Source organism: Palaemon carinicauda, chromosome 30, assembly GCF_036898095.1.
Source record: "Palaemon carinicauda isolate YSFRI2023 chromosome 30, ASM3689809v2, whole genome shotgun sequence".
NCBI lineage: Eukaryota > Metazoa > Arthropoda > Malacostraca > Decapoda > Palaemonidae > Palaemon > Palaemon carinicauda.
Genome location: NC_090754.1, coordinates 92788908 through 92814220, shown reverse-complemented (window position 1 = coordinate 92814220; position 25313 = coordinate 92788908). Strand labels below are relative to the sequence as shown.

At 45.3% G+C, this 25313-nt stretch overlaps 1 protein-coding gene across 5 annotated transcripts in view; it reads right to left on the bottom strand.

Moving 5' to 3' along the window:
* Positions 1-25313, bottom strand: part of LOC137623351 (selenoprotein N-like) — a 153237-nt gene that overhangs the window by 98929 nt on the left and 28995 nt on the right. For 4 of the 5 annotated variants that reach the window (XM_068354176.1, XM_068354177.1, XM_068354178.1 and 1 more), the window contains exons 3-5: positions 23220-23377; positions 22885-23057; positions 6863-6958 (exon numbers count right to left, since the gene is read on the bottom strand). In XM_068354176.1, coding sequence (XP_068210277.1) covers positions 6863-6958; positions 22885-23057; positions 23220-23377 — 427 coding nt within the window. The remainder of the gene's footprint in view (positions 1-6862; positions 6959-22884; positions 23058-23219; positions 23378-25313) is intronic. The other variant, XM_068354180.1, reaches the window with a different exon arrangement.

Genomic DNA, 25313 nt, shown 5'->3' with positions numbered 1-25313 from the left:
AGGGGCTAGCCAGTGTTTTTTTTTTACACAGAAAACGTATGTCTAGTTACCTGTGGACAGAGCTTGAAAGCATTCGTAAACGTAGTGAAAAGTTGCCCACACTGTTGCTATCATTCTTTTAACGTCAGCTAGCAACGTTCCTTCGGGACTAATTGTTCAAAACAATAGCCGTGTAAGGAAAGAATAAAAAGGTCTCGGAAGCCTATGTGGAAAAAGCAAGTCGTTGTACCCAGGGTACAAAGACGGGAGGAGGCTGCCTCAATCAAACGGTAGAACCGAGTTTAAGACAATAACCTCGCGGTTTTGTCTTGGCTATAGCACATGCTCCAGGACGGCCTACGGCCTTCATGAATTTTAAACAATACCCACTAAAGTTCTGTAAACACTTTTCAGGAACGAGTCTCCCGAAAAGGGTGAAGTCTCGTATGTGTGAGTTTGCTTCAAGAATGCCAGACATAATTGCCATCGACCGCTTACCCGAAGGGGTTGCCATCGACCGCTTTCTCGCTTGTGAGAAGAACTACTTACTTTTACTTTCATTTTTAGTGGTTTATTTCTCGCCCTTCATCAGACACTAAAGAATCTGTTCAGGCGGGCCTTGATGTGTGAAAAATAATTTCTTTCCAGTTTATATTTCGCTCTGTATATTTTCAGTTATTCGCTATCATTTGTATTTCAGGTCACTATTATAACACTTTTTTGAAAGTTGTTACCATCTAAATCAGGCAAAGCCTGCCAGGGAAATGAACAGTAATGTAAAGAATTTTGTATTCCTTGCTCATTTCCATCTGTTAACCAAACCACTTGAAGTGTGAAGGTGGAGGAAAAAATGACGGTGGTTCGTTCGAAAACAAAAGGATCGGTGTTGGCGAAAAAAACGGACTAGCTGATATAGTAATCAGCTGGGAGCTTAGAGTGACGTAACAAGTCACACCTTTAGAAGGCCCATCCCGTAGAGGGGGGAAGGTCGACCATAGAGTTTTGCGGCCTGTAGTGATCCGTAAACCCTTAGGCAGCAGACATCCCCCTGTCATCAGAGTAAAACTCTTGATGACGATGGGCGCGAGCGAACAATTCACGGAATGAGTAAAACTCTTGTGCACTCATGAACACTTCGCGCAACGAGAGTTCGAACAACCCTGTCATAAGAGTTGTTCGCGCACTTCGACTGATTGCATGCGCCTAGTTGTTCGTGCGCACCAAGTTGGTCGTGCGAGCCAATATGGTCCTGAGCGCCACATATCCATTCTAACGGCAGTACTTGACGAAGGCAACTTAGTCTGTTCGTCAACATGTTCATTTTCCCTTGAACAGATCGAAAGATCAGCATAACCTGACCAGGTGTAACCACTGCATATCCAGAAATACCATCCAGTCCCCTTAGCACAGAGATTCCAACCCTGAACGTGTCATTTCCATATTGAATTTGGTCTCCAGGGCTCTGCCCCTCTGCGAGTCCATTCCTCCCAAAAAAGGTTCAATCTGCCCCCTATCGGAGCATGAAAGATTGAAAAATCACTTGGATGATTTTGTGTCAGGTTTGGTCGAGGACTTGGTTGGGTATCGAAAATTCGATCGAGGCATGACGCACAGTCTAGACCTACCCCCTCGAAAGATTTTCTTCTGACCGGGTGATTCCGAGGTGGTATTCGTCACAGTCGAGGGTTTAACCCGCCTAGAAGACTGGACAAGCAAGTCAATAGTAGATTTCTTTTCTAGAGCGGACAGAATCTTGGCCACTATTTCTTCGGGAAACAGATGATCCTTGTCGAGAGGAGAAAACATAAGTGTGGACTTCTGAGATGAAGCGACTCCTTTCGAAACAAAAGAACACCAGAGTGTCTTTTCTTGAGAGTCCAGAATTTCAAAGCGAGGACTCCGATCGTCCAGTCCAAGAAACTCATAATTCTTTAAAACTTGAAAATATTCTTTAGCAATTCCTTATCGCTCTACAACCAAGTCGAAGGCAGCTGTCGCTGTCGTAAGAATACGAGGCGAAGTCCATGTAGCTCCGCTACACGACGGGCGAGAGATATCTACTTCTCTGTACTCCTTCACAGGATGCGAAGAGAACCCCTCTTCAGTCGGACGTCTCTTCAACGGACGTGAAACTGAAGAATCACGCCAATTACGACGTCTAACCGAAGGTGAATCAGTTGCTCTGCAAAATAAGTTTGCGGGCATTCTATTACTTTATAGATAGGTGCAAAGCTTCTAAGCTTTTTCTTATTATGTTATTAAATTTAGATTACCGTAGAACCTATACCTCTTCTCAAAAAGCTTCGACAGAGGATAAGCGAAAGTTGCTTTCCCGAGTTCTCTTTTGACCTTCAACCAATATCCTATATCACAAAGCGAATGTTTAGCCACCTTGGAAAGTACGAGCTTCAGGAGAAGAGGATCAACATTCCTCCTCCTCATCAGAAAAATGGAAGCAGGCGACCTGGGAGCGGCTGCTACGAAGTAATCCGGATACATGTCGAGAAGATAGTGTAAAAGCTTCGAATAACACGAGAGAGGAATAGCATCCGTTTCTAAGTCCTCCTCATCATCCGACGAAATAGGCGAAAGCGACGGTTCTTGATTTGACTCATTGTTTTATGTACCTTGTTTGCTTTCTTTCATCCAGTTCATTAGTTCTTGTAACTGTCGACGTAACGGAACTAGTGTTGAAGTTGAAACAACTGGAGTCGTGGATTCCGACACGATCGCCACCGGAGGCGTCACATGCGAAGTCGAAGGACTAGGTTTGACAGCTAGATGAGTCGAAGATCTCGATGAACTTGGAGTCGGTCGTCCATGTAGCTACGGTGCACGACGGGTGAGCGACCTCTACTTCCTTGTTCCTTTTCACAGGATACGAAGAGAACACCTCTTCGGTCGAACGTCTCTTCAACGGACGTGAAACTGAAGAATCATGCCACTTACGACGCCTAACTGAAGGTGAATCCGTCGCCTTCAACGCCTGACCGGAGTCGAATCAGTCGACTCACGACGCCTGACCGGAGTCAAATCAGTCCAATGATGTTTAGTCGAATCAGTCTGTCGCACCACAGGATCGACTGAGGACGCGACTGTCTTGTGGGTCACCCCAATAATCTCCCTTGGACCTCCGGTATGTCTTCTCCTCGAGGCGGGGGAGCGGGACAGGGACCTTCGTCTAGTAGAACTATCGGAACAGACAGCCACTCGAATCTGTCGCTAACTGGTCATCAAACGACACACCTTTCCAATGGTGCTTAGTTGAATCCTGCTGTCGCACCGCAGGATCGACTGAGGACGCGACTGTCTGTGGCCAAACCCCGAAGTCTCCCTTGGACCTCCCGTATGTCTTCTCCCCGAGGCGGGCGAGCGGGACAGTGACCTTCGTCTAGGAGAGTAATTGGGACAGACAGCCACATCCTCTGAATGCACTGACACTTTTCACTTCACTAGAAGTCTTTCCTAAAAAAGACTTTACAGATAATCCTAACTGCATTACTGTATTAGCTAAAGCATCAAAATTCTAATTTCGATTCTAGACTGGCAATGGTGTCAGGAGAAACTCCACGGGAAGTTGGCAAAGGAGTTACAGGAGCAGGAGAGGAGGACTCAAGATCGAAGACATAATAAGAGAAGGAGAAGGAATAGGAGCAGGAGCTTCGATAGAAGAAGCCGAAGTAGCTAAACTAGTCTTACTTTCAGCTCTGAGAGCCGCCTTTCTCTTCCTATCCTTAATTATCTTCCCCGAGTGAGAAACAAAAACTTTCCACAGTTGTTCACCCCGATCCTTTGCATTCATCACAAGTAAATTCTCTAGAGCACTCACAACCCCTACCTTAATTCACTTAGTGTGCGAATCATAAATTAATTTAACTAACCTAGTTTTGCACCTACCAGCGCAGGGTTGCCAGTTTGGTCTTTTCCAGGCCAAAAGACCTCAATTTCGTCTTTTCTTATTTCAAAAATTGGTTGGCCGTTAGCAAAAAAAAAAAAAAAAAAAAAAAAAAAAAAAAAAAAAAAAAAAAAAAAGCCGAGTAAAATAATACCGTATATTTGGCCTTTTTCTACTAATGGGTTGACTTTTTAAAGCTTCTGTTGCTTAGAAGTTGGCCTTTCCTTTAGAAAACCTGGCAACTCTGTACCGGCGCAAAACCTAACTACTGAAGGACTAGAGTCCGACATGATGGTATGACCACAAAATTGTAGAAAAGAAAATTCAGCTTCAATCCTACAACACGGAGTTGAAGACTTCCCCAATATTGGAGAGATAATACTTCCCAACAAATGAAGAAAAAAGTCTGCGCCGACCACCGATGTTCACCAGAAGCCGGCAGAGAACGAATTATTGTTACCTGGACAGTTGTACCTGTATCTCCCTCGAGTGGAGGGAGAAGACGTCACCTACGTCAGCGATGGCGGCGCCACAGCGGTATTTTTTAATCTATTGTCTGCCGTCGTAGGGAACCTACAGCTATATAATTGTTCAGTAAGACACTGCAATAAAATGGTGGAATGTGGTGGCTGTTAGCGCTTGAGGTCTGGGTTTGCTTTCTTCAATAAAAGGGTATGTTTGCCCAAGCATGAAAAGAACATGAACACTCGCCAGCTTTCCAGAGGAAGTTGGCGAATTGTTTAACATGTTCTAGAAGGAGGCAATGTGCTCGTATGGTGGCGAGCAAGGCTGAGAAAGATTTTCCTGTGGTGAAACACAACAGGAAAAACAGACTTTTCCCTGAAAGAGGAGGAAATTCAAAGGCAGGGCCTCAAAGGGCCTGGCCTTATAAAACTCCAAGTAGGGCACAACGGTGAGCAGCGGTGGCCGCAAGCTGTCGGCAGGCATCACCGTCTGCGGCAATGAACCCAAAGGGCTGTTGCTCACAAGATTTGTTGTACCGTGAGGGCACAATGGGAGAGGCGACGACCGGAAGTAATTGGCAGGCATTAACATCTGCGGCAATACCTCCGAAGGATAATACTCGGAGACTAGCTGTAAAACGTGAATGTAGTCAGTTTCTGGGAGGATTGCCTGACTGGGTAACAACAAGAGGAACAAGTTTGCAACTGCTCTTGTTCCTACACCTTAGCTGCAGAAGTGAAGGATAAGCAGATGAAGAGGGCTGTGGGTAAGGGCATAAGAACTTTACTGATGCATTTACTCGAGAGTCTAGAGGGGAAAACCATGGTCAACCCCTAGGGAAGCAGGTGTGAGCTCCTGCTGTGTCTCTAACTGTAGCACCCTCGTATGCTATTCCTTACAAAGGGTGACCCGAACGCCCCCAAAGGAAGGCAGGAGTTGCCGCAGGTTGCAACGAAAGAGACTGCCCCAGTGGAGGGCACAGTTGCTTAGCTAGGGGATGTCCCGGTGTCCACACCTGAGAGTAGTCCTGGGATCAGTTGATCATTGTTCTACTTGTTTGTCCTCCGGTAAGAAACCAAGCCTCCTTACTCCACCATCCACCGAACCCCCACTTGGAGGATGACCACTCTCGGAACGTGTACTCACTCCCGAGCCAAAATAGAAAAGTGACGGCTTTTCACTAATGGGTCTGCAAGTGAGGTAGCTGGTCTACCCCGCTCATTAGCTGTGGGTATTTATACAGTACCTTGCTAAAAATAATCTCGACTGTAAAGAGCAAAAGGGTTTGTTTATAGTAAATATGAGGTAAAAATGGTTTTATTATATATATGGTAAATAAATATAAATATCTCAGAACAATGTATTTCTTCTCACGGTGGTATTTACAATGTCAGCCAGACATTACTCTGGGTTATCTGGATTTAGTCCTTTATCAAAATCCACTATAATAGGGTTTATTATTGCGAGGTTCTACTGTGCTACACTTGAATTACTTTAAGCTGCTTACAGTATATACAGTACATGTGTTTCAGTGGAGGGACTTCAAATTAGATAATAGTTTGCTCACAAAATGATGATACTAAACTCTCCATTAACGGACTTCACCTGATGATACGCAGCATCTGCCAGCAAGCAAACCAAGTTATGATAAAGAAATTGTTGTAGCTATGGAGTTATTGTTCTTCAATGAGGCTTTAGTTAACCCTTTCACCCCCAAAGGATGTACCTGTACGTTCTTGTAAAACACTTAATCGCGTGTTTTATATATTTTTGATAATTTTATGAGAAACTTCAGGCATTTTCCAAAAAAATGAGACCAACCTGACCTCTCTAGTACAAAAATTAAGCCTGTTAGAGCAATTAAAAAAAATATATAGCAAAATGTGCTCGAAATTTAACCTTATGGGGGGGGGGTAAAAGGGTTAAGAAATCTTAAAATTACGTTAATAAGTAGTGGGTATGAATCAGAAAGATTTGAGGTTCTGTTTTGAAATGAATATCAAATAAAGGTTATGAAGTTACGGCACATCGGGTGACCATAGTGACCAGAGACCCTAAAGTAAACTAGGTACTCTGTATATTGTAATATTAAAAGTGCCTTTATTTTTCATTGTTATAAAAAAATAAAGTAAACAAACCTTTGTGTTCTATTACATCCTTAACTAAAGCAAGTTTCTTAAGTTATTGGTAGATAAACTCTACTACATGAATACCAAGTGGCCGATTTACACCTCAGTATATACTGTACTTATCAATATGAAAATGCAATAAAAACGAATGTATTTAGCAATATAATATATATGTTCCCAGTTTAAGTCTATTTTTTCCAATGTGAATGAAATATTTTCTAAACAAATTTGTACAATACTGTATCAGTATTCCTAGATAAAAAAAAGACATACTGTACTATATTTAATATCATACACTTAAAAATACAAGGAATTCACCAGGCAAGCAAAATTGTGGTAACATTATCAATGGTTAATAAATTACTAGAGATAAAAAGTAGATAGTAAAATGTACCTGGAGTAGAGAAAAGGTTGTGGATGGAAGAGAGACAACAGGTCATAAAGAAGCTCCTCCACAGGTCCCGAAGGTGGGGGTGCAACATACTTGGAACTGCAACAGTACCATCAAATTTATATCCAGTTTATTACTGTCATACAAAACAAAGAAATGCCATTCCAAAATTATATGAGGGGAGAACCCAGAAATATTTAGCACAAACTATAGTTCTTATGATATCCATTACATTACATTACTTTACATATGCCTCTGTTATTAACCAACCATTGGGTTACGGTGCCTTATCAAAATCATCAGCTAGTCACATTCTGGGGGTCTGAAGTTCAAATAATCCCCCTGCCTTGAAAAATTTCACTGTTGAAAGCAACATTACTATCTCTGTAATCTAGTCCACTATACACCCTAATGAGTTATCAGCAGCTACTCTTCAGTCCCCCTGGTCCAAGCTTGGATGGATAAGGTGATGTTGATTTGTGTAGATCCTTGGCTTTTAGATAATGCAATGGTAAAATGACATGATCCTTGCTTATACTAAACTTGAAAGTTGCAAGTCACTACCTCTACTTGGAATTTTGGAAATTCAGATTACTATATTTTCAGCTAGGAGGACATCCTATATTTCATGATTCAAATTTTATTTATTAAAAGAAAATTGTTTAATGGCTAAAACATCCTTTTTTATATTTATGTAAGTGCATCTGGTCCCTTCAGTAATCCTTTATGACCATTCTATGTAAAAATATTAATTCTTCTTCAAGATTTTGAGGTAAAGATAATTATAATAAATTCCCATAAACTTAAAATGTGCCCTTTTCTTTGATTAGGGCTAAGAATGTAATTTCCTTTTATCGATTGTGTAGTGAAAAATAGTATGCTGCATTTCTTCAAGTTATACTAATTGTATTTTTTTCTATTTATATAACAATAATTCTCATGTTATGGTTATACTAAACAATCCAAAAATTGCCAGAAAAGATATCTAAATATCCCCAAATAGTAAAATTTACACAGAAAATACGCACAAAAGAATATATCATGCTAGCACTGTCTTACTCATGGGTGGGTATTTCTTATATATAGTTTATATATTTCTAAAATTGAGGGAAAGGGCTCACCACTGCTTAGTAAATAACCCTGAGATATACTTATGACCTTATGATCCCATGTGCTGAAGAAAATTGCAACTAAAAGCCCTTATTTTATGTATTACAGTATTATTATTATTACTTGCTAAGCTACAACCCCAGTTGGAAAAGCAGCATGCTATAAGCCCCGGGGCTCCAACAGGGAAAATAGCCCAGTGAGGATAGGAAACCAGGAAAAATAACATTACAATAAATATTTCCTATATAAACTACAAAAACTGTAACAAAACAAGAGGAAGAGAAATATGATGGAAGAATGTACCCGAGTGTACCCTCAGGCAAGAGAACTCTAACCCAAGACAATGGAAGGTCATGGTACAGAGTCTATGACACTACCCAAGACTAGAGAACAATGGTTTGATTTTGGAGTGTCCTTCCCCTAGAAGAGCTGCTTACCATAGCTAAAGAGTCTCTTCTACCCTTACCAAGAGGAAAGTGGCCACTGAACAATTATAGTGCAGTAGTTAACCCCTTGAGAAAAGAATTGTTTGGTAATCTCAGTGTTGTAAGGTGTATGAGGACAGAGGAGAATAAGTAAAGAATAGGTCAGACTATTCAGTTCATGTGTAGGCAAAGGGGAAATGAATTGTAACCAGAAAGAAGGATCCAACATAGTACTGTCTGGCCAGTCAAAGGACCCCATAACTCTCTAGTGGTAGTATCTCAGCGGGTGGCTGGTGCCCTGGCCAAAGTATGCTAAAGTATATTCAACTGATCACTATAGAAGAAAAAAACTTGAAGCTCTTATTTCTGTCTGTTCGTTTATTTATTGTACTTAAAATTTTAATATTTTTATAAGAAAGCAAGCCCGAAGAGTAAAATTTGCCTAGAAAGTCAGCCGATGAGAATATATTGTTTGCAGCATGTTACTCATGTGTAGGCCTTTGATATACAGTATGTACTGTAGTGTATATATTTCTAAATTTGAGGGGTGGTGCTCCCTAATGCTTAGTAAATAACCATGAAATATAATGATTATGTCCTTATGATCTCCTGTGATAAGGTATAATTACCCCTAAAAGCCCAAACTGACTCCTTTTTTAAACCTTTAAGATGGCTGATTAAAAAAAAGAGACTACTATTTTGTTTATTGACCAATATTTACCATTCATATATGAAAAGATAGGAAATTTTATGGTCTGAAAATCTTTAGAAGAATTTTGGAAAATTATAGAAATTTATAAATGAAAAATGTAAATCTTTATTATTATTGCCAATACAAATGGAAAAAAACTTGTTAAAGATGAGAATAGATAAGAAAAATCTGTTCTCTAAGATTTTAGCTAAGAAAATTATCTTTAATTACATACTTTTTAAATTATGAAAGTTGGCTAAGAAACAAAACAGATTTAATTTGAAATGATCCCGAACTAATGTTGCTTCCCCTGACTCAAATTTAAAATTATCAAGCATAGTTGGATTATATTTCTTGTTTTTCTGATAGAATATTGTTCCCAATAGTCCCTCAATCCTTTTTTATTCATTTGATTGCAGAACTTGAAGAACTGGACGAAGATGAGGATGAAAAATTAGAAGAGAAGGAAGAGCATACACGCCAGCCTTCTTCGGGGTGAGGTCTTGGAAACCAACAACGACCTTGCCACGGAGGAAGAGGCTAAAAGGGTCTCTTCAAAAGCAGAAGACTAAGCACACCATTAGATGCCACGTCCTTTGTGTCCCCAAAGGTGTAGTGGGAATTAGGAAGACATCATAAGAGCATCCTTTAAAATTGTGGCAGCCTTTAAAAAATCCTTCTCCTGCTGACAGAGCACCAGCTAAATCCATGGAAGGCAAACTTCTTTAGGTTCATATTTTTTCCATCGTTGTAAAGCCACACACATAAAGGGGATGACTTTGAATAGTAATGCCCCCTAAATGGTAAGTTTACAAATAAAGCTGCCACACTTCTTGCTGGCTATACCCAGAAGTAACTGCATATCCTCGACTTTTCATTTATCCTAACCAGGTTTATCCAGATACAGCTGCATCCATTTATTCTACAGTAGAAAGAGAAAGCAAAACCAACAATTTTTAAAAACATTGAGTATGAGCACACTGATTGCAGACTAAGACAAAAGTGTTAGTTTAGCTGATTGACGGCCCATGGCATCAGCCGCAAGTTATAACTACTGTTTAAAGGCTGCTCATGAATGGCAGAGGCAAGGGACACTGGCATTGCTCAAGAAAATAGGACAATGCCCTAGAGACTGACCATATACAATATACATATGATCAGTGCCCTAGCCCCTCTCCATCCCAGCTAGGAGGACCAGGGAAGGCCCGGCAATAGCTGCTGATGACTCAGCAGGTATATCTATAGGCTACCCCAATTCCCCCAAACGTTGCTCACAAGGATGGCGAGGTTGCAAACACTAAAGGAACTAACGAGTTGGGCAGGACTTAATCCATGTCTGGCAATCACCAGTCAGGGGCATTACCAATAGGCCACTATGTTAAATGTCATGAGATGTTCTAGCTTTCCTGGAGTTATACTCCTATTATGACAAATTCAGAGATAATTTGTATTTTTCCTAACTATACAAACATTAGCTATTTAATATGGGTTATTACTTTCGCGTAGCCGAAATGACGAGCCATTAAAATTTTAACAAGGGTTTACTACCCCCATCGCTAGTTAGCAGGGGGTAGGGAGGGGTGGCTTGCTACCCCCCCCCCCCCCTCACACACCTGTGTGATGAGCTCACTTTGCTTAGAGGTAGGACTTCACGGGGGACAAGGCTGGCAGGCAATTTTGATTAAATAGCTAAGGTTTGTATAGTTAGGAAAAATACAAATTATCTCCGAATTTGTCATTTGTTCCATAACTGAAATACAAACCACGCATTTTAATATGGGTGACTCAACCCTTAGGAAGGGTGGAAAAGTCCCAGCCATACTGGCTTTTGGCTTTGCCCGGGGACTCATTATCTGAGTGTGTCAGTACTCAACAATAAAGAGTCCCTTCACCTCGCTCGCACCTTGCTACGCAAGGACTGCGGCCTACATAAGCTGTGTGTGAAGGATTATGCGTGACTCGTCCTAGGAAGTTGACCTGAAGCTCTTTAGATGGAAAACTTTAGGCTAGGACTTACCCAATACCACCTCGTCAGGGTATGGGGACGTGAAAGTATTAACTTAATACTAGGAACACAAGGAATCATGGTTTACCTGCAGTGGTTTGAGGTCAGCTATGCAGAGAACCCAGGATGCTGCTTTCCCCAAGAGAGGGGAGGATGAAGAAAAGAATAAGGGCCAGACAAATCTTTTCATTCATGCAGACTAAGACAGGGTAACAATGCCCTCAACCCTCCGCTACCTGTCCATTAAGGAGCCTGAGGTTAGACCAGCTGTTGTGCAGCCAACACAGGGCCGATAGAGAACGTATCGAGCCTCCTGTGTGTCACGTCTTGCAGGTAGTGGGCTGTGAAGGTCGTCTGACGCTTCCACGCCCCTGCTTGTAGAACCTGCGTCACTGGGACGTAGCTACAACCCTGACATCATGCGCTCTAAGGCGACATGACGGAGGAGGGTCAGGATTCAGGGACAGATGGATCACCCTACGAATCCATGCGGAGATGGTATTCTTGGTGACCCTCCTCTTTGTTCTCCCAGTGCTCACAAACAAAGCTTGCACTTGGGGACGAATGCAGCCGTTCTTTGAGATATAACCTCAGACTCCTTACTGGACACAGTAGGAGATGGTCTGGGTCATTTCTTACAGAACGAAGACTCGAAATCCAGATAGAGTCGAATCGAGGATCCGGCACTCCCGGATTCTGTGTCTTAGCCACAAGCTCAGAGACGAATCTGAACGTTACCTCCCTTCATCCCCTTGCATGGGCGATGTCATACGAGAGACCATGAAGTTCACTGACTCGCTTGGCCGAGGCCAAAGCTGGTAGGAACACCGCCTTCCAAGTTAGGTGGCGATTTGAAGCCTGGCGAAATGGATCGTAGGGAGGCCTCCTAAGAGGCTTGAGAATTCGAACCATGTTCCCTGGAGGAGGTCTCACTTCCGACTGAGGGCAGGTAAAATCGTATCTTCGTATGAGTAGGGAAAGTACCAGCGAGGAAGAAAAGTACGCTCTTATGGGCCTGAAGGCTAGACTTAAGGCTGAGCGATAGCCTTCCATTGCTGAGACTGAAAGGCGCATTCTTCCCGCAAATGAACGAAGAACTCCGCTTTTGCTGGAATAGTGGTATCGAGTGGAGAGATACCCCTTCACGATTCCAACCACAGAAAACTTGCCACTTCACCTGGTAGGCCCCTGCGGATGACCTGCGCAGGTGTCCAGACATCCTAATCGCAACTTGTTGCGACAATCCTCTCTTAGTGAGGAGATGCTGGATAATCTCCAGGCGTGAAGTCGAAGCGAAGCTACGGCTTTGTGAAAGATGCTGGCATGTGGTTGTTTGAGTAGCTTGTGCCGCAGAGGGAGTTCTCCCGGAAGTTCCGTTAGGAGTTGTGGAAGGTCCGGAAACCATTACGCATGATGCCATAGCGGAGCTATGAGGGTCATTGAAAGATTGACCGATATTCTGGTCTTGTTGAGCACGCACCTCATCAGACAGAAAGGGGGAAAAGCGCACACGTCGGTGCTGTCCCACCGTTGTTGGAAGGCATCTTGCCAGAGTGTTTTGGGATCTGGGACTAGGGGCAATGCAGCGGGAGCTTGAAGTTCAGCGCTGTAGCGAACCGATCCACAGTCGGGTAACCCCACAAAGTCAGGACTTTGTTGGCCACTGGATGATCCAAGGACCACTCGGTACTCATTATCTGAGATGCTCTGCTCTGACAGTCGAGGAGCACATTCCCTTACAGCGCGTTGTCCGGCAGCCTCGTGCGAGAGAAGGTATTGGCGCTTGTGCTAGGGAGAGTGCCGGTGATCGCACGATGGGAAATACCCGGGGGTCGCGCGCGAGAGACTGTTGAAATGCTCGCGCGCGCACGGGCGCGTGGGAGAGACTTCATAGGGTGCGCAGGAATCAGATTGACGAGCAGGATCAGAATGAAGAGCCCGTGTGAACCAGAATGTTGGCACACGCGCGCGGCTATCAGTGCGCACGCGTACGAGTTTGTTGGGGAGCGCGAGCGTGCGGAAGACCATCATCGCGCTTGTGCGCAGAAGAGATCGTCGGCGCTTGCGCGCATAAGAAGATCGTCGACGCTTGCGCGCGCAAGAAGATCGTCGCCGCTCGCGCGCGTAAGAAGATCGTCGGCGCTTGCACGCGCAAGAAGATCGTCGCCGCTCGCGCGCGTAAGAAGATCGTCGGCGCTTGAGCGCATAAGAAGATCGTCGGGGCTTGCGCGCGTTAGAAGGTCGGCGAGTGCGCACGGGAAACCATCGGTGCCCACGCGAGGACGATCGTCGGCGCATACGCGCGAATGAAGATCGTCAGCGCCAGCGCTCGAAAGAAGATCGCCGGCGCTTGCGCGCCAATAAAATGGACGATCGTCGGCGCTTACGTGCGTATGAAGATCGTCAGCGCTAGCGCTTGAAAGAAGATCGTCGGAGCTTGCGCGCATAAGATCGTTGGCGCTAGCGCGCGCTTGTGCGCTAGGATAAAGGATCAGCTGACAGGACGATCAGGAACAGGGATGTGTCCTGAAGAGGGAGGGCATCCCCTGAAGTGGACCAGGCAGGTCTGCTTCAGAGTCCAGAGCCGACGATCCACACTGGAAGTACTGCTTGATACTCCGAGGAGTGGTCTCTGTGAGAGACCTCTCCCGCGAACGGGAGAGGTGCCCTTCGTAGAAGAGACTTAGAGACACTGCAGGCTGAACCACTGGTGAGTGCCTGTGCGCTATCTCAGGAACTCCAACGATGAGCGCCAATGCGCAGGGAACGTTGGCGAGCAGTGCCTGTAACAGGGTGTCTCTGAATAGCAGTCTCAGGAACAGCAGGACCAGCAGGCGAGCGCTTGCGTGCAATTGCACGCAGGAGAACGTTGGCGCTTAATGGACTTACTCTCAATGTGAGAAAAGCCCCTTTGCCCCGAAGGGATCGGTGTCCGTTGGGTAACGGGGGGCGTGGGCGCCCACAGCGCATCAGCACCCAGGAACGGAGACGGCAGGTCAGCAGGTCTAGGAGAACGAGACCCCGAAGGATCAGAGGACTAAGGGCATGAGAGACCAAAGGCCTAAGGTAGCCTGAGTTGCGAGACCCCGAAGGGTCAGCGCAAACGAGAAACCGAAGTTTCCCTGTCACTAAACACCGAAGTGTAGGAGTGACTTAAAGTTACGAGAGCCCAAGGGTTCTGCGTAACTAATGTTACGAGACCCTGAAGGGTCAGCGTGACGGGAAACCGAAGTTTCCTTGTCACTAAACACCGAAGTGTTAGTGACTAAAGTTACAAGAGCCCAAGGGTTCTGCGTAACTAATGTTACGAGACCCCGAAGGGTCAGCGTAACGAGAAACCGAAGTCTCCCTGTCACTAAACACCGAAGTGTTAGTGACTGAACAGCCAGCTGGTCTAATAAGGAACAATCCTCCGAAGAGGAGTCTCTATGAGTGGCCTCTCTCGCGAACGAGAGAGGTGAACACTTCGTAGAAGAGACTTGAAGACACTGGTGATGTTGCCCCAAGGGACGTAGGGTCAGCAAAAGCTGACCTATAAGGGACAATCCTCCGAAGGGGAGCCCTTATGAGTGGCCTCCCTCGCGAACGAGAGAGGTAAAGACTGAACCTGCAGCTGCTGAGCCCCTTAAGTATAGCTACAAAAGAGATCGCTCAGCCCCAAGAGCATAGTCAAAGGAAGTTCCATGGACCAGCCTTGCAACCCCTCAGCCCCTTGAGCATGGCGACAAGAGTGGTAGCTCAGCACCAAGAGCAACCGCCTAAGGACCAGGAAAATTAAGGTATGAGAAGTTCCCCAGCAGGGGGAAGATCTCACACCTGGGAAGGGAACCTCCCTCGAAAGGGAAGTACCTACCCCTGGAGGCGAACCTCCTTATCGTTCTAAGATGAACTGAAGAGCTGACAGTTGTCACGTGAGAACTTCTAAGAGAAGGGATAACGCCCATGACAATGTCCTAGAGAGACGGCAGCGACAGCGGACTCCCCAGGCATAAACAGGACAGCTCTGCTTCGTTGGCACACTTCAGTAACTGCATAGTTAACTGGGAAAATAAAGTTAAATAATTATTTAACAGAAGTTCCCCCGGGAGGAACTCCGCAGAGTAATCCCGAGGGAAAAGCAAAACATAAGAATTAAAAATTAAGTATGCGCCATCCTCACCCACTGACATTCACGGGAGAAGGGGGAGGGCGGAGAACTTTAACAAAAAATGATATTTTGATTATAAAATAAATTTTTGAATATATTTACCCTGTGAATATATAATAGCTGACGTCTCGGACGGCTCGACAGATACCAAAAACTCGCGAGCGATCGCCATGAAGGTTGCGGGTGTGAACACCAGCGCTGACTATCGGCCAGATACCGCATATACTTGTCAAGGTCTCCAGTTCTTCTCAGTCCGCTGGGTCTCTATCGGGGAGGAAGGGAGGGCCTCTAATTTATATATTCACCGGGTAAGTATATTCAAAAATTTATTTTATAATCAAAATATCATTTTTAAATATTAAACTTAGCCGGTGAATATATAATAGCTGATTCACACCCATGGTGGTGGGTAGAGACCAGTATTAATACAATAAAGGCGTATATGCTCATGAGTTTTTGACAATTATATCATAACAAAACCCACTTAAATATAGGTACCTGGTAAGGAAGCTGACTCTGACGATTACTCTGCCTTATTAGTCCGCTTTCCTCACGAAGCCCAGCCATCCTCTCAGGATGCTGAAAGACTCCCAGGAGCTGTTATATTCAGGGCGACCACCCATACAACAGGACCTCATCAATACCCTTAATCTGGGCGCTCTCAAGAAATGACATTTGACCACCCGCCAAATCAAAAAGGATGCGAAAGACTTCCCAGTCTTCCGTACAACCCAAGACAAGATTAAAAAACATTTCAAGAGAAGATTAAAAGGATATTGGGATTAAGGGAATGTAGTGGTAGAACCCTCACCCACTACTGCACTCGCTGCAACGAATGGACCCAGGGTGTAGCAGTCCTCATAAAGAGTCTGGACGTCTTTTAAGTAAAATGAAGCGAACACCGACTTGCTCCTCCAAAAAGTCGCGTCCATAATACTTCGCAGAGACCTGCTTTGCTTAAAAGCCATGGAAGTTGCTATCGCTCTTACTTCGTGCGTCTTGACCTTAAGTAAACAACGATCTTTCTCACTTAAGTGAGAATGTGCCTCTCGGATTAAAAATCTAATAAAGTACGATAAAGCATTTTTAGACATAGGCAATGAGGGCTTCTTAACGGAGCACCATAAGGCCTCAGACCCACCTCGTAAAGGTCTAGTACGAGCTAAATAAAACTTAAGAGCTCTAACTGGGCACAGTACTCTTTCAACCTCGTTGCCTACGATTTCTGACAGGCAAGGTATATCAAAAGATCTAGGCCAAGGACGAGAAGGCAGTTCATTCTTGGCCAAAAAACCAAGCAAAAAAACATGTGGCTTTATCTGTAGAGAAGCCGATGTTTTTACTAAAGGCATGGATCTCACTGACCCTTTTAGCCGAAGCCAAGCACACCAAAAAAAGCGTCTTGAGGGTGAGATCCTTCAGGGAGGCTGAATGCAATGGCTCAAACCTGTCGGACATTAGGAACCTTAGGAGCACGTCTAAGTTCCAAGCAGGAGTTGACATACGACGCTCCTTAGAGGTCTCGAAGGACTTAAGGAGATCTTGGAGATCTTTATTATTGGACAGATCCAAGCCTCTATGTCTGAACACAGAAGCCAACATGCTCCTGTAGCCCTTAATAGTGGGAGCAGAGAGGGAGCGAACATTTCTCAGATGCAGGAGAAAGTCTGCAATTTGGGCTATAGAGGTACTGGAAGAGGAAATGGATGATGACTTGCACCAATCTCTGAAGACCTCCCACTTTGACTGGTAGACCTTGATAGTAGATGCTCTCCTAGCCCTCGCGATCGCTCTGGCTGCCTCCTTCGAAAATCCTCGAGCTCTTGAGAGTCTTTCGATAGTCTGAAGGCAGTCAGACGAAGCGCGGGGAGGCTTTGATGAAGACTCCTTACGAGGGGCTGCCATAAGAGATCCATCCTTAAAGGCAGACTCCTTGGAACGTCTACCAGCCATTGAAGTACCTCTGTGAACCACTCTCTCGCGGGCCAGAGGGGAGCAACCAACGTCAACCTTGTCCCTTCGTGAGAGGCGAACTTCTGCAGAACCCTGTTGATGATCTTGAACGGCGGGAATGCGTACGCGTCCAGGTGAGACCAGTCCAGCAGAAAGGCATCTATGTGGGCCGCCTCTGGATCTGGGACTGGAGAGCAATAGGTCAGGAGCCTTTTGGTCAAAGAGGTCGCAAAGAGGTCGTGGTGGGCTGACCCCAAGTCATCCAAAGACTCTTGCACACGTCCTTGTGGAGGGTCCATTCTGTGGGGATCACCTGACCTCTCCGACTGAGACCGTCCAGAGTCGCTCCCCAACCCAAATCCGACGCGTCTGAGAATAACACGTGGTTTGGGTTCTTGACCGCCAGGGACAGACCCTCTCGAAGACTTATGTTGCTGTCCCACCAGTTCAGGCACGTCTTTACTGGCTCGGAGATTGGGATTGAAACAGCTTCCAAAGTCTTGCCCTTGTCCCAATGGGAGTCTAGATGGAACTGGAGAGGGCGAAGGTGAAGTCTCCCTAGCGAGATAAATTGTTCCAGAGATGACAGAGTCCCTAGGAGGCTCATCCAACTTCTCACTGAGCAACGGTCTTTTCTCAGCATGAGGCAGACTTTGAGCAAGGCTTGATCTATCCTGGTGGCAGACGGAAAAGCCCGAAAAGCTTGACTGCGAATCTCCATCCCCAAATAGAGAATCGTTTGGGAGGGATTCAGTTGAGACTTCTCTAAGTTCACTAACAGTCCCAACTCCTTTGCAAGATCCAACGTCCATTGAAGGTCCTGCAGACAGCGATGACGGGACGACGCTCTGAGTAGCCAGTCGTCCAGGTACAGGGAGGCTCGAATTCCCGATAAATGAAGAAATTTTGCCACATTTCTCATGAGCCTCGTAAAAACAAGAGGAGCAGGGCTGAGGCCGAAGCACAGTGCTCGGAACTGGTACACCACATTCCTGTATACAAACCTCAGATACGGTTGAGAATCCGGGTGTATAGGAATGTGGAAGTACGCATCCTGCAGGTCGAGAGAGACCATCCAGTCTCCCTCTCTGACCGCTGCTAGGACGGACTTCGTGGTCTCCATCGTAAATTTTGTTTTTACAACAAAAACGTTGAGCGCACTGACATCCAGCACTGGCCTCCAACCTCCTGTATGCTTTGGGACTAGGAAGAGACAGTTGTAAAATCCTGGTGATTGAAGGTCCGAGACTTTCACCACCGCTCCCTTCTCTAGCAACTGAGACACCTGCTGTTGTAGTGCCTGTCTCCTTGACTCCTTTCGATACCTGGGAGAGAGGTCTAAAGGAACTGTTACTAGAGGAGGTCTCCGTACAAAAGGTATTTTGTACCCCTCCTTGAGCAACAACGCAGACTCTCGGTCTGCACCCCTCTTCTCCCAGGCCTGCCAGAAGTTGTTCAGTCTGGCCCCTACCGCTGTCTGAGGACGTGGGCAGTCAGACTCTGCCGCGGGAGGACTTGGATCCTCTCCTCTTGCCTCTTTTACTGTCGGCACGAGCGCCTCCCCTACTGGGGGCTCTGCCACGAAAGGGTGGGATAAACCTCGTAGCTGGGGTATCGAGCTTGGGTCTTACGACATAAGACGATGAAGGAGCAGCCTTGCGAGCCGATGTAGCCATCAGGTCGTGGGTATCCTTCTGCACCAGAGAAGCCGCAATATCCTTGATCAACTGCTGAGGAAACAAGGCAGATGACAACGGGGCAAAGAGAAGCTCCGACCTTTGGCAGGGAGTTACTCCTGCCGAAAGGAACGAGCAAAGAGTCTCCCTCTTCTTAAGGACTCCTGCCGTAAAGGTAGCGGCGAGCTCATTAGAGCCATCACGGATGGCTTTGTCCATGCAGGACATAATAAGCACGGAAACATCACGGTCGGCCGAAGAGATCTTCCTGCTTAAGGCTCCTAGCGACCAATCTAAGAAGTTAAAAACTTCGAAGGCCCTGTAAACCCCTTTGAGGAGATGATCAAGGTCCGAGGTGGACCAGTAAACTTTAGAGCGTCTCATGGCCAGGCGACGGGGAGAGTCTACGAGGCTTGAGAAGTCTCCCTGGGCAGAGGCAGGAACTCCCAAGCCGAGAACTTCTCCCGTGTCATACCAGACGCTCGCTCTAGAAGCCAGTTTAAAAGGAGGGAAAGCAAAGGCTGTCTTCCCCAAACTCCTCCTGGTGATCAACCAGTCGCCTAGCAAACGCAAAGCTCTCTTAGAAGAGCGAGAGAGCACTAGCTTAGTAAACGACGGCGTCGAAGTAGCTAGGCCTAGCGTAAACTCTGACGGAGGCGAACGAGGAGCAGCAGTTACAAAATGGTCAGAAAACAGATCCTTAAAAATCAGCATGATTTTTTAAAAATCCATAGAGGGCTGAGCAGCTTTAGGCTCCTCTCCGTCTGACAAAGTCCCCAAAGGAATATCAGTTGGAGGGGGATCAGCAACTTCCTCATCTGACGGAACCTCGTCCGACAATTGCCGAGTCTCATGAATAGGAGAGACCTGCCGCGGTGGCAACGCTTGACAGGCAATGTCAACAAGCAAAGGAGCAGCAGTAGCAGTAGAGGAAGAGACGTCACGCCGCTGCTGAAAGGACTGAAATCCTTGTGACTGACCAACAACAACAGCTGAAGTTGATTGACGCTCAACGTCACTTCGGAACTGCCTTGACTGCATAGACTGAGCAGGCAAAACAACCTCCGACTGCGGTGACTGACGCTCAACGTCACGTCGAGGCAACGGAGCCGGTCGGCGAACGTCAGTGCGGGGCTGCGGCGGCAGCGGCTGAACGTCAATACGAGACTGCAGCAAGGGAGGATCCACGTCACGTGACTGACGTGAAAAACTACTGACATCACGTTTCAAAGTACTAGAAACGTCAGCACTAACGTCAAACGGACGAGTAAATACTCGTTTGGGTGGCTGACGGCCAGAGTCTCGTTCAAGGCGACTCGAAAGCAAAGGATCATCGCAAACCTGCTCAACGTCATACTCTTCCATAAGGGAGGCAAGCTTAGTCTGCATGTCCCGCAGGTCAACCCACTTCGGATCAACGGGAGTCGGAACGGGCCGTGACGTCGGTAACGTCTGTGTTGGCAAAACATTGCCTTTACCGCGACCCTCGGACCCCGTGTTACGCTTGCGCTTAATAGGCGAACAGTCTTCCGACGACTGCAAAAGGTCAGAGCTGTCCCAATGGCTACTGAAGGGACTGACTTTCGCTTCAAGGGTCTAGAAACCTTGCGCCAAGGTTTCTTGTGCGATAAGTCTTCGGATGACGAGGAGAACACAGTCTCACCCGTCTTATGGTAAGGGCGATCTTGACGAGAAACGTCCGATACCAAAGAGGGAACGTCTGTACGTTGGTTAAAGCCTCCCGTCCCCTTAAGTCCTACGACATTACTTCTCCCTGGTGCAGGGGAGCCTGAAAGAGGTCTCGGACTAGGGGAGCGACAAGCACGAACAGACGAACCCTCGGTCGCAACACTAAATACACTTTGCGCACTTATCACTTTCTCACTACGATTTTCTGTTTTACCACTCTGACACTTCAACAACTTAACATCTGACATGAGTTGGTTACGGTCCGATGCTAAGGACTCAACTTTTTCGCCTAAAGCTTGAATCGCAAGAAACATATCCCGCATGGATGGTTCATGAGTGCTAGTAGGGGGTTCAGGAACAACTACTACAGGGGAAGGATTAGGTTCAGGGGCATGGGAGGAGGAAAATTCCAACGACCTAGAGGAGCTTCTCCTCACCCTATCTCTCTCCAGCTTACGAGTATATTTGTCATATTCAAGCCAGTCGAATTCCCACAAGACCACGCACTCATCACACCGATCTCCTAATTGGCAGGATTTACCCCGGCAATTAGAACAAACGGTATGTGGGTCGATAGAGGCCTTGGGAAGACTTTTGTTGCAATCCCTCGCACACTTGCGAAATTTAGGTCCAGGGATAGGAGAAGGGTCAGCCATATTGAACAATCAGAGAAAATCCAAGTCAAAACCAAAGTCATCAACAATAAACACTAGCCAAAAAAAGGGTTTCAAGAGTTTAATTGAAGAAAAAACACCTGTCACAGCGAAAGCTCAAAAACAACCAAAATAAAGTACTTCACCAAAAAGGTCGAAAACTCAAGGTCATCAGCGAGCGGAACCAACTTGTCGACAAGACCGACAGAGAAGAACTGGAGACCTTGACAAGTATATGCCGTATCTGGCCGATAGTCGGCGCTGGTGGTCACACCCGCAACCTTCATGGCGATCGCTCGCGAGTTTTTGGTATCTGTCGAGCCGTTCGAGACGTCAGCTATTATATATTCACCGGCTAAGTTTAATATTTAAAAACAGAATTATAACAATTATAAATTTGTAACTGATTTTCGAATGTTCACAAATAGTAAGAACCACTGAACCCCAAAGGGAAGTGTTCCCTAGAAGCTGAAAAGTTAAAAATACAATTAGATTTCATAAAAATAATTGAGGCAAATAAAAACGGAAAAGCAACTCAGCCCGCAACGGGAAAGAAGTTTCCTTAGTAGTACGTAGTAGTAGTAAAGGGTGAACGACCTCGAGTAGAGAGAGAGAACGTAGTCAAACTAAACTCCCACATTCCCTTCGCTGAGAATCCAAGTTCCCTGTAGGAAAGGAGGAACAGCGAAGATAAAAGATGAATGAAGAAAGTCCAGCGATGACGATTCCCCACGGCGGACGAATTAACGGAAAGCCGAAGGAAACGACCGAAGGACCAAGGGGGAAGAGGCCGCGCCCCATGACGAGAAACCGCGGTGGCCTAGCACTACCGGTGTCGTTGTCGTACACTACCACACAGCACAAACACTGAAAAGAAAACTTACTACATTTCTATACATAAAAAAATATACACAAAATTAAGAATGTTTATACTGTATATATATTACAAGTATAAGAAAAAGTAAATAAAAAGACAAAAAGCATTGATGGCTGTCAAAAAGCGAGGGCGAGAGCGGACACGTCTGCTCACCGCCCGAGCCAAAGTAAAAGTGAGCTCATCACACAGTTGTGTGTGTGTGTGTGTGTGTGTGGGGGGGGGGGGAGTTTAAGCAAGCTACCCTTCCCTACCACCCCCCCCCCCCGCTAAATAGCGATGGGTGTAGTAAACCCTCGTTAAAATTCTAATGGCTCGTCATTTCGGCTACGCATAAGTAATAACCCATATTAAATAGCATGGTTTGTATTTCAGTTACGGAACAAATAAGATTTTGTATTTGTGTAGGACCAAGTCAATTTCACCTACTGTAAACATAGGATGAAATGAACAAACTTCCTTGAATTAGTGAAAAAGCAAGCAGATTTCTGTATTTGATGCAAAACAATAGTAATCATTCAAAAGAAAATCAACCACCACCAATGACATTACAGTAACTCAACAAACAACTTTGATTTAGCATCAAGATATAAATTTTGTTAATAATGTCACATGTTATTTGCCTCTTACTTCTCCCATGCTACCATATCTTTTATCAACTTATGAAAGATTTACCCATTTTTAGGTAATATGAAGATAAAGGCATGGAATGCTTAATGATGATATCATTATACAGAGTCTGATAATGCAATGTGAAAAAAACAATACACAATTGAAATGGCCTGATAAATGATTACAGTACCTATACATGACATCTGGTGATGTTACATCTGGCAAAAGCCTCCAAACATATTCTGGTGATTTGGATATTCCACCAGGTGGAAGCAGTGGGACAAAATACTGATGATGGACCCATTTCCATGAGACACATGCACTCTTCCAGTTTAGTATGCCATGTAAACTTGATTTTGATTCCTGAAAAATAGACAATGTTCACCTTTCCAAATGAATTTCTTTAAATGATGAAGCATGGGCCAAAATGCCCTTAAAGCATGACAATATTTACACTAACACAAGCAACAAAATGTACAATCATACGTCATATAATTCATATAGAAAGAAAATTTCATGTCCTACTTTACTATCTATAAAGCTCATAAAAGCATTGGGATCCAGAGGCACGAAGTATGTTTTCAAGGTGACAACATTATATTCACTAGATTGACTAGAAATACCAATCTGAGGTTCATAAGGACGACCTTGAAACCAGAGACATACAATGCCTACAGCTACACCTGAAAGAGCATAATTAAATTACTACTACACGATCTGCAGCTACTAAATACATATACTGTATTGTATAAGCCAACTATATACTGTTAACAAGCATTATAATAATAATCACATTTTTACAGTATTTTGTAATTTTCCCTGATATACAAATCTGATTCCTTTAAAATAGGAATGTCTTCAGCGTGAGCTGGAATGGCCACTGAATCTTTAATAAGGTACAGTAAATAATTTTAGCGGGAGGAAGGTGGGGGGAGACAAGCCTACTGCATCACATCAATTTTAACATTTATACTGAGTCGGGTGGTTAAGGCAGGAAGTTTAGAAAAATTACAAGTTTCAAAGGTTTGGCTGTGTGTGCCATCCATCTTTAGCCCCTGCTCTGTAGACATCCTCCCACCAGTGAATGGGTAGAAGGAATACCCTCCCTAGCGGTAGCAACCCCATCTACATCGAGCACCTCTTCCTTGAAAAGGGTGCTAAGGGTCTTGCTTCCTAAAGGTGGGCTGCTTAGGAGCATTAGACCCTCTCTTATGTCCTTGGCAGTTAACCAGGGAAGCTCTCTGCATGGGTGCTGCCGAGGAGCAAGGGCATGATGTCATTACCCTATGCAGAAGGAAGTCATGACTTGCTTTCCTCCAGCACTCGGCAACTTCGTCGATGTCTTCAGCATTAAGCATTAAAGAGGGAAGGACCCTCCATCAACGTTTTGCGTAGCTCGAGTGCTTCTTTCCTTGGCTCTTGCCTCTGAAATTTTGAAAAGACAAAGTCTCGCCTTTTCAAAATCCAGTTAGACCACTGGTTAACACTGTTGTGCATGAGGAACTCAACTGCCCTAGCACCAGAAAGCAAAAAGGTGGATATTGCTTCCCATTTCTGCTCTTTAGAAAAGTCCTCATTACGGAAGTACCCTATCCACGAAGTGTCTTGCAAAGAACATTTTGCAACCAGCACCATGTTTGCATCCTCTGCGGCCAAAAACATCACCGGTAGTGCAGTCAGCTTCTTTAGGGTTAAATTATGAGTGAGAGCAAATATAGCTAGATCTAACGGTAAAGGCAAGGGATCGTCATCTATGATCTTGTATAATTTCCTCTGTCGAGCATATGGTGGAAGTAAGTTAGACTAGTTCACTGCCCAGAGGGACTGAGATACTCCCGTCACCTGAGCAAAGGCACTCTACTTGGCCCCCTTCACCCCTAGACCAGGCCAAGACTACCCTAGTTTTGGTGGGTCTGTGAGTCTCATAAAGGAGATTCAATGCCGTATCCTTTATCTCAGAAGGGTAGGCAAAGGAGGTGATTGTCTTTATGCAGGAAAGGAATTGTAGGAAGGCATGATTTGACTCCTGCTCTAAAGGCGAGATCTTTGGATTGGCAAACATGGGCAGCACATCGTCAGAATAGTCAGATCCATCATCCAGTCCCAAGCTCACACCCATAGGAGCCCAGGCTAGGGACTTGAGACTTAGAAGGGAAACTATGCTCCTCCAGCTTGTTGAGGCTGGAACCGAACCACGAGTACCCTTCCAAGGATCTGGAGCCTCGGGTTTTGAAGGACAGTTCTTAGGAAGGGTCTTCGTATCCTTCCTCTCTCAGGGCTGGCTTGTGAAGGGCGCAAGGAGTGATGATAACTCCTAACATGGGACCTTTGCTGGTTGTGAAATCTGCAGAGGCACTAAGGTGGTTGCAGCTGGCTTCAGGGGAGGGGCAGATGGTTCGGTAAGAACTATTTCTATTTGTGACAGAAGGTAATTGTGCGTGAACGCGATCTCTCCTGGAGATCTTGAGCCCTTGCTGGTTTCTGGTGCAGAGTATTCACTAAGGGAGGCGTGCCCGCTGTTGCCTTCTCTACTTAAGAGGATTTATTGGGACAATACCCAATCTTTCCCTATCAGGATCAAAACCGGAGTGAGAGGTCTTAGAGTCCAGGTATTTCTGA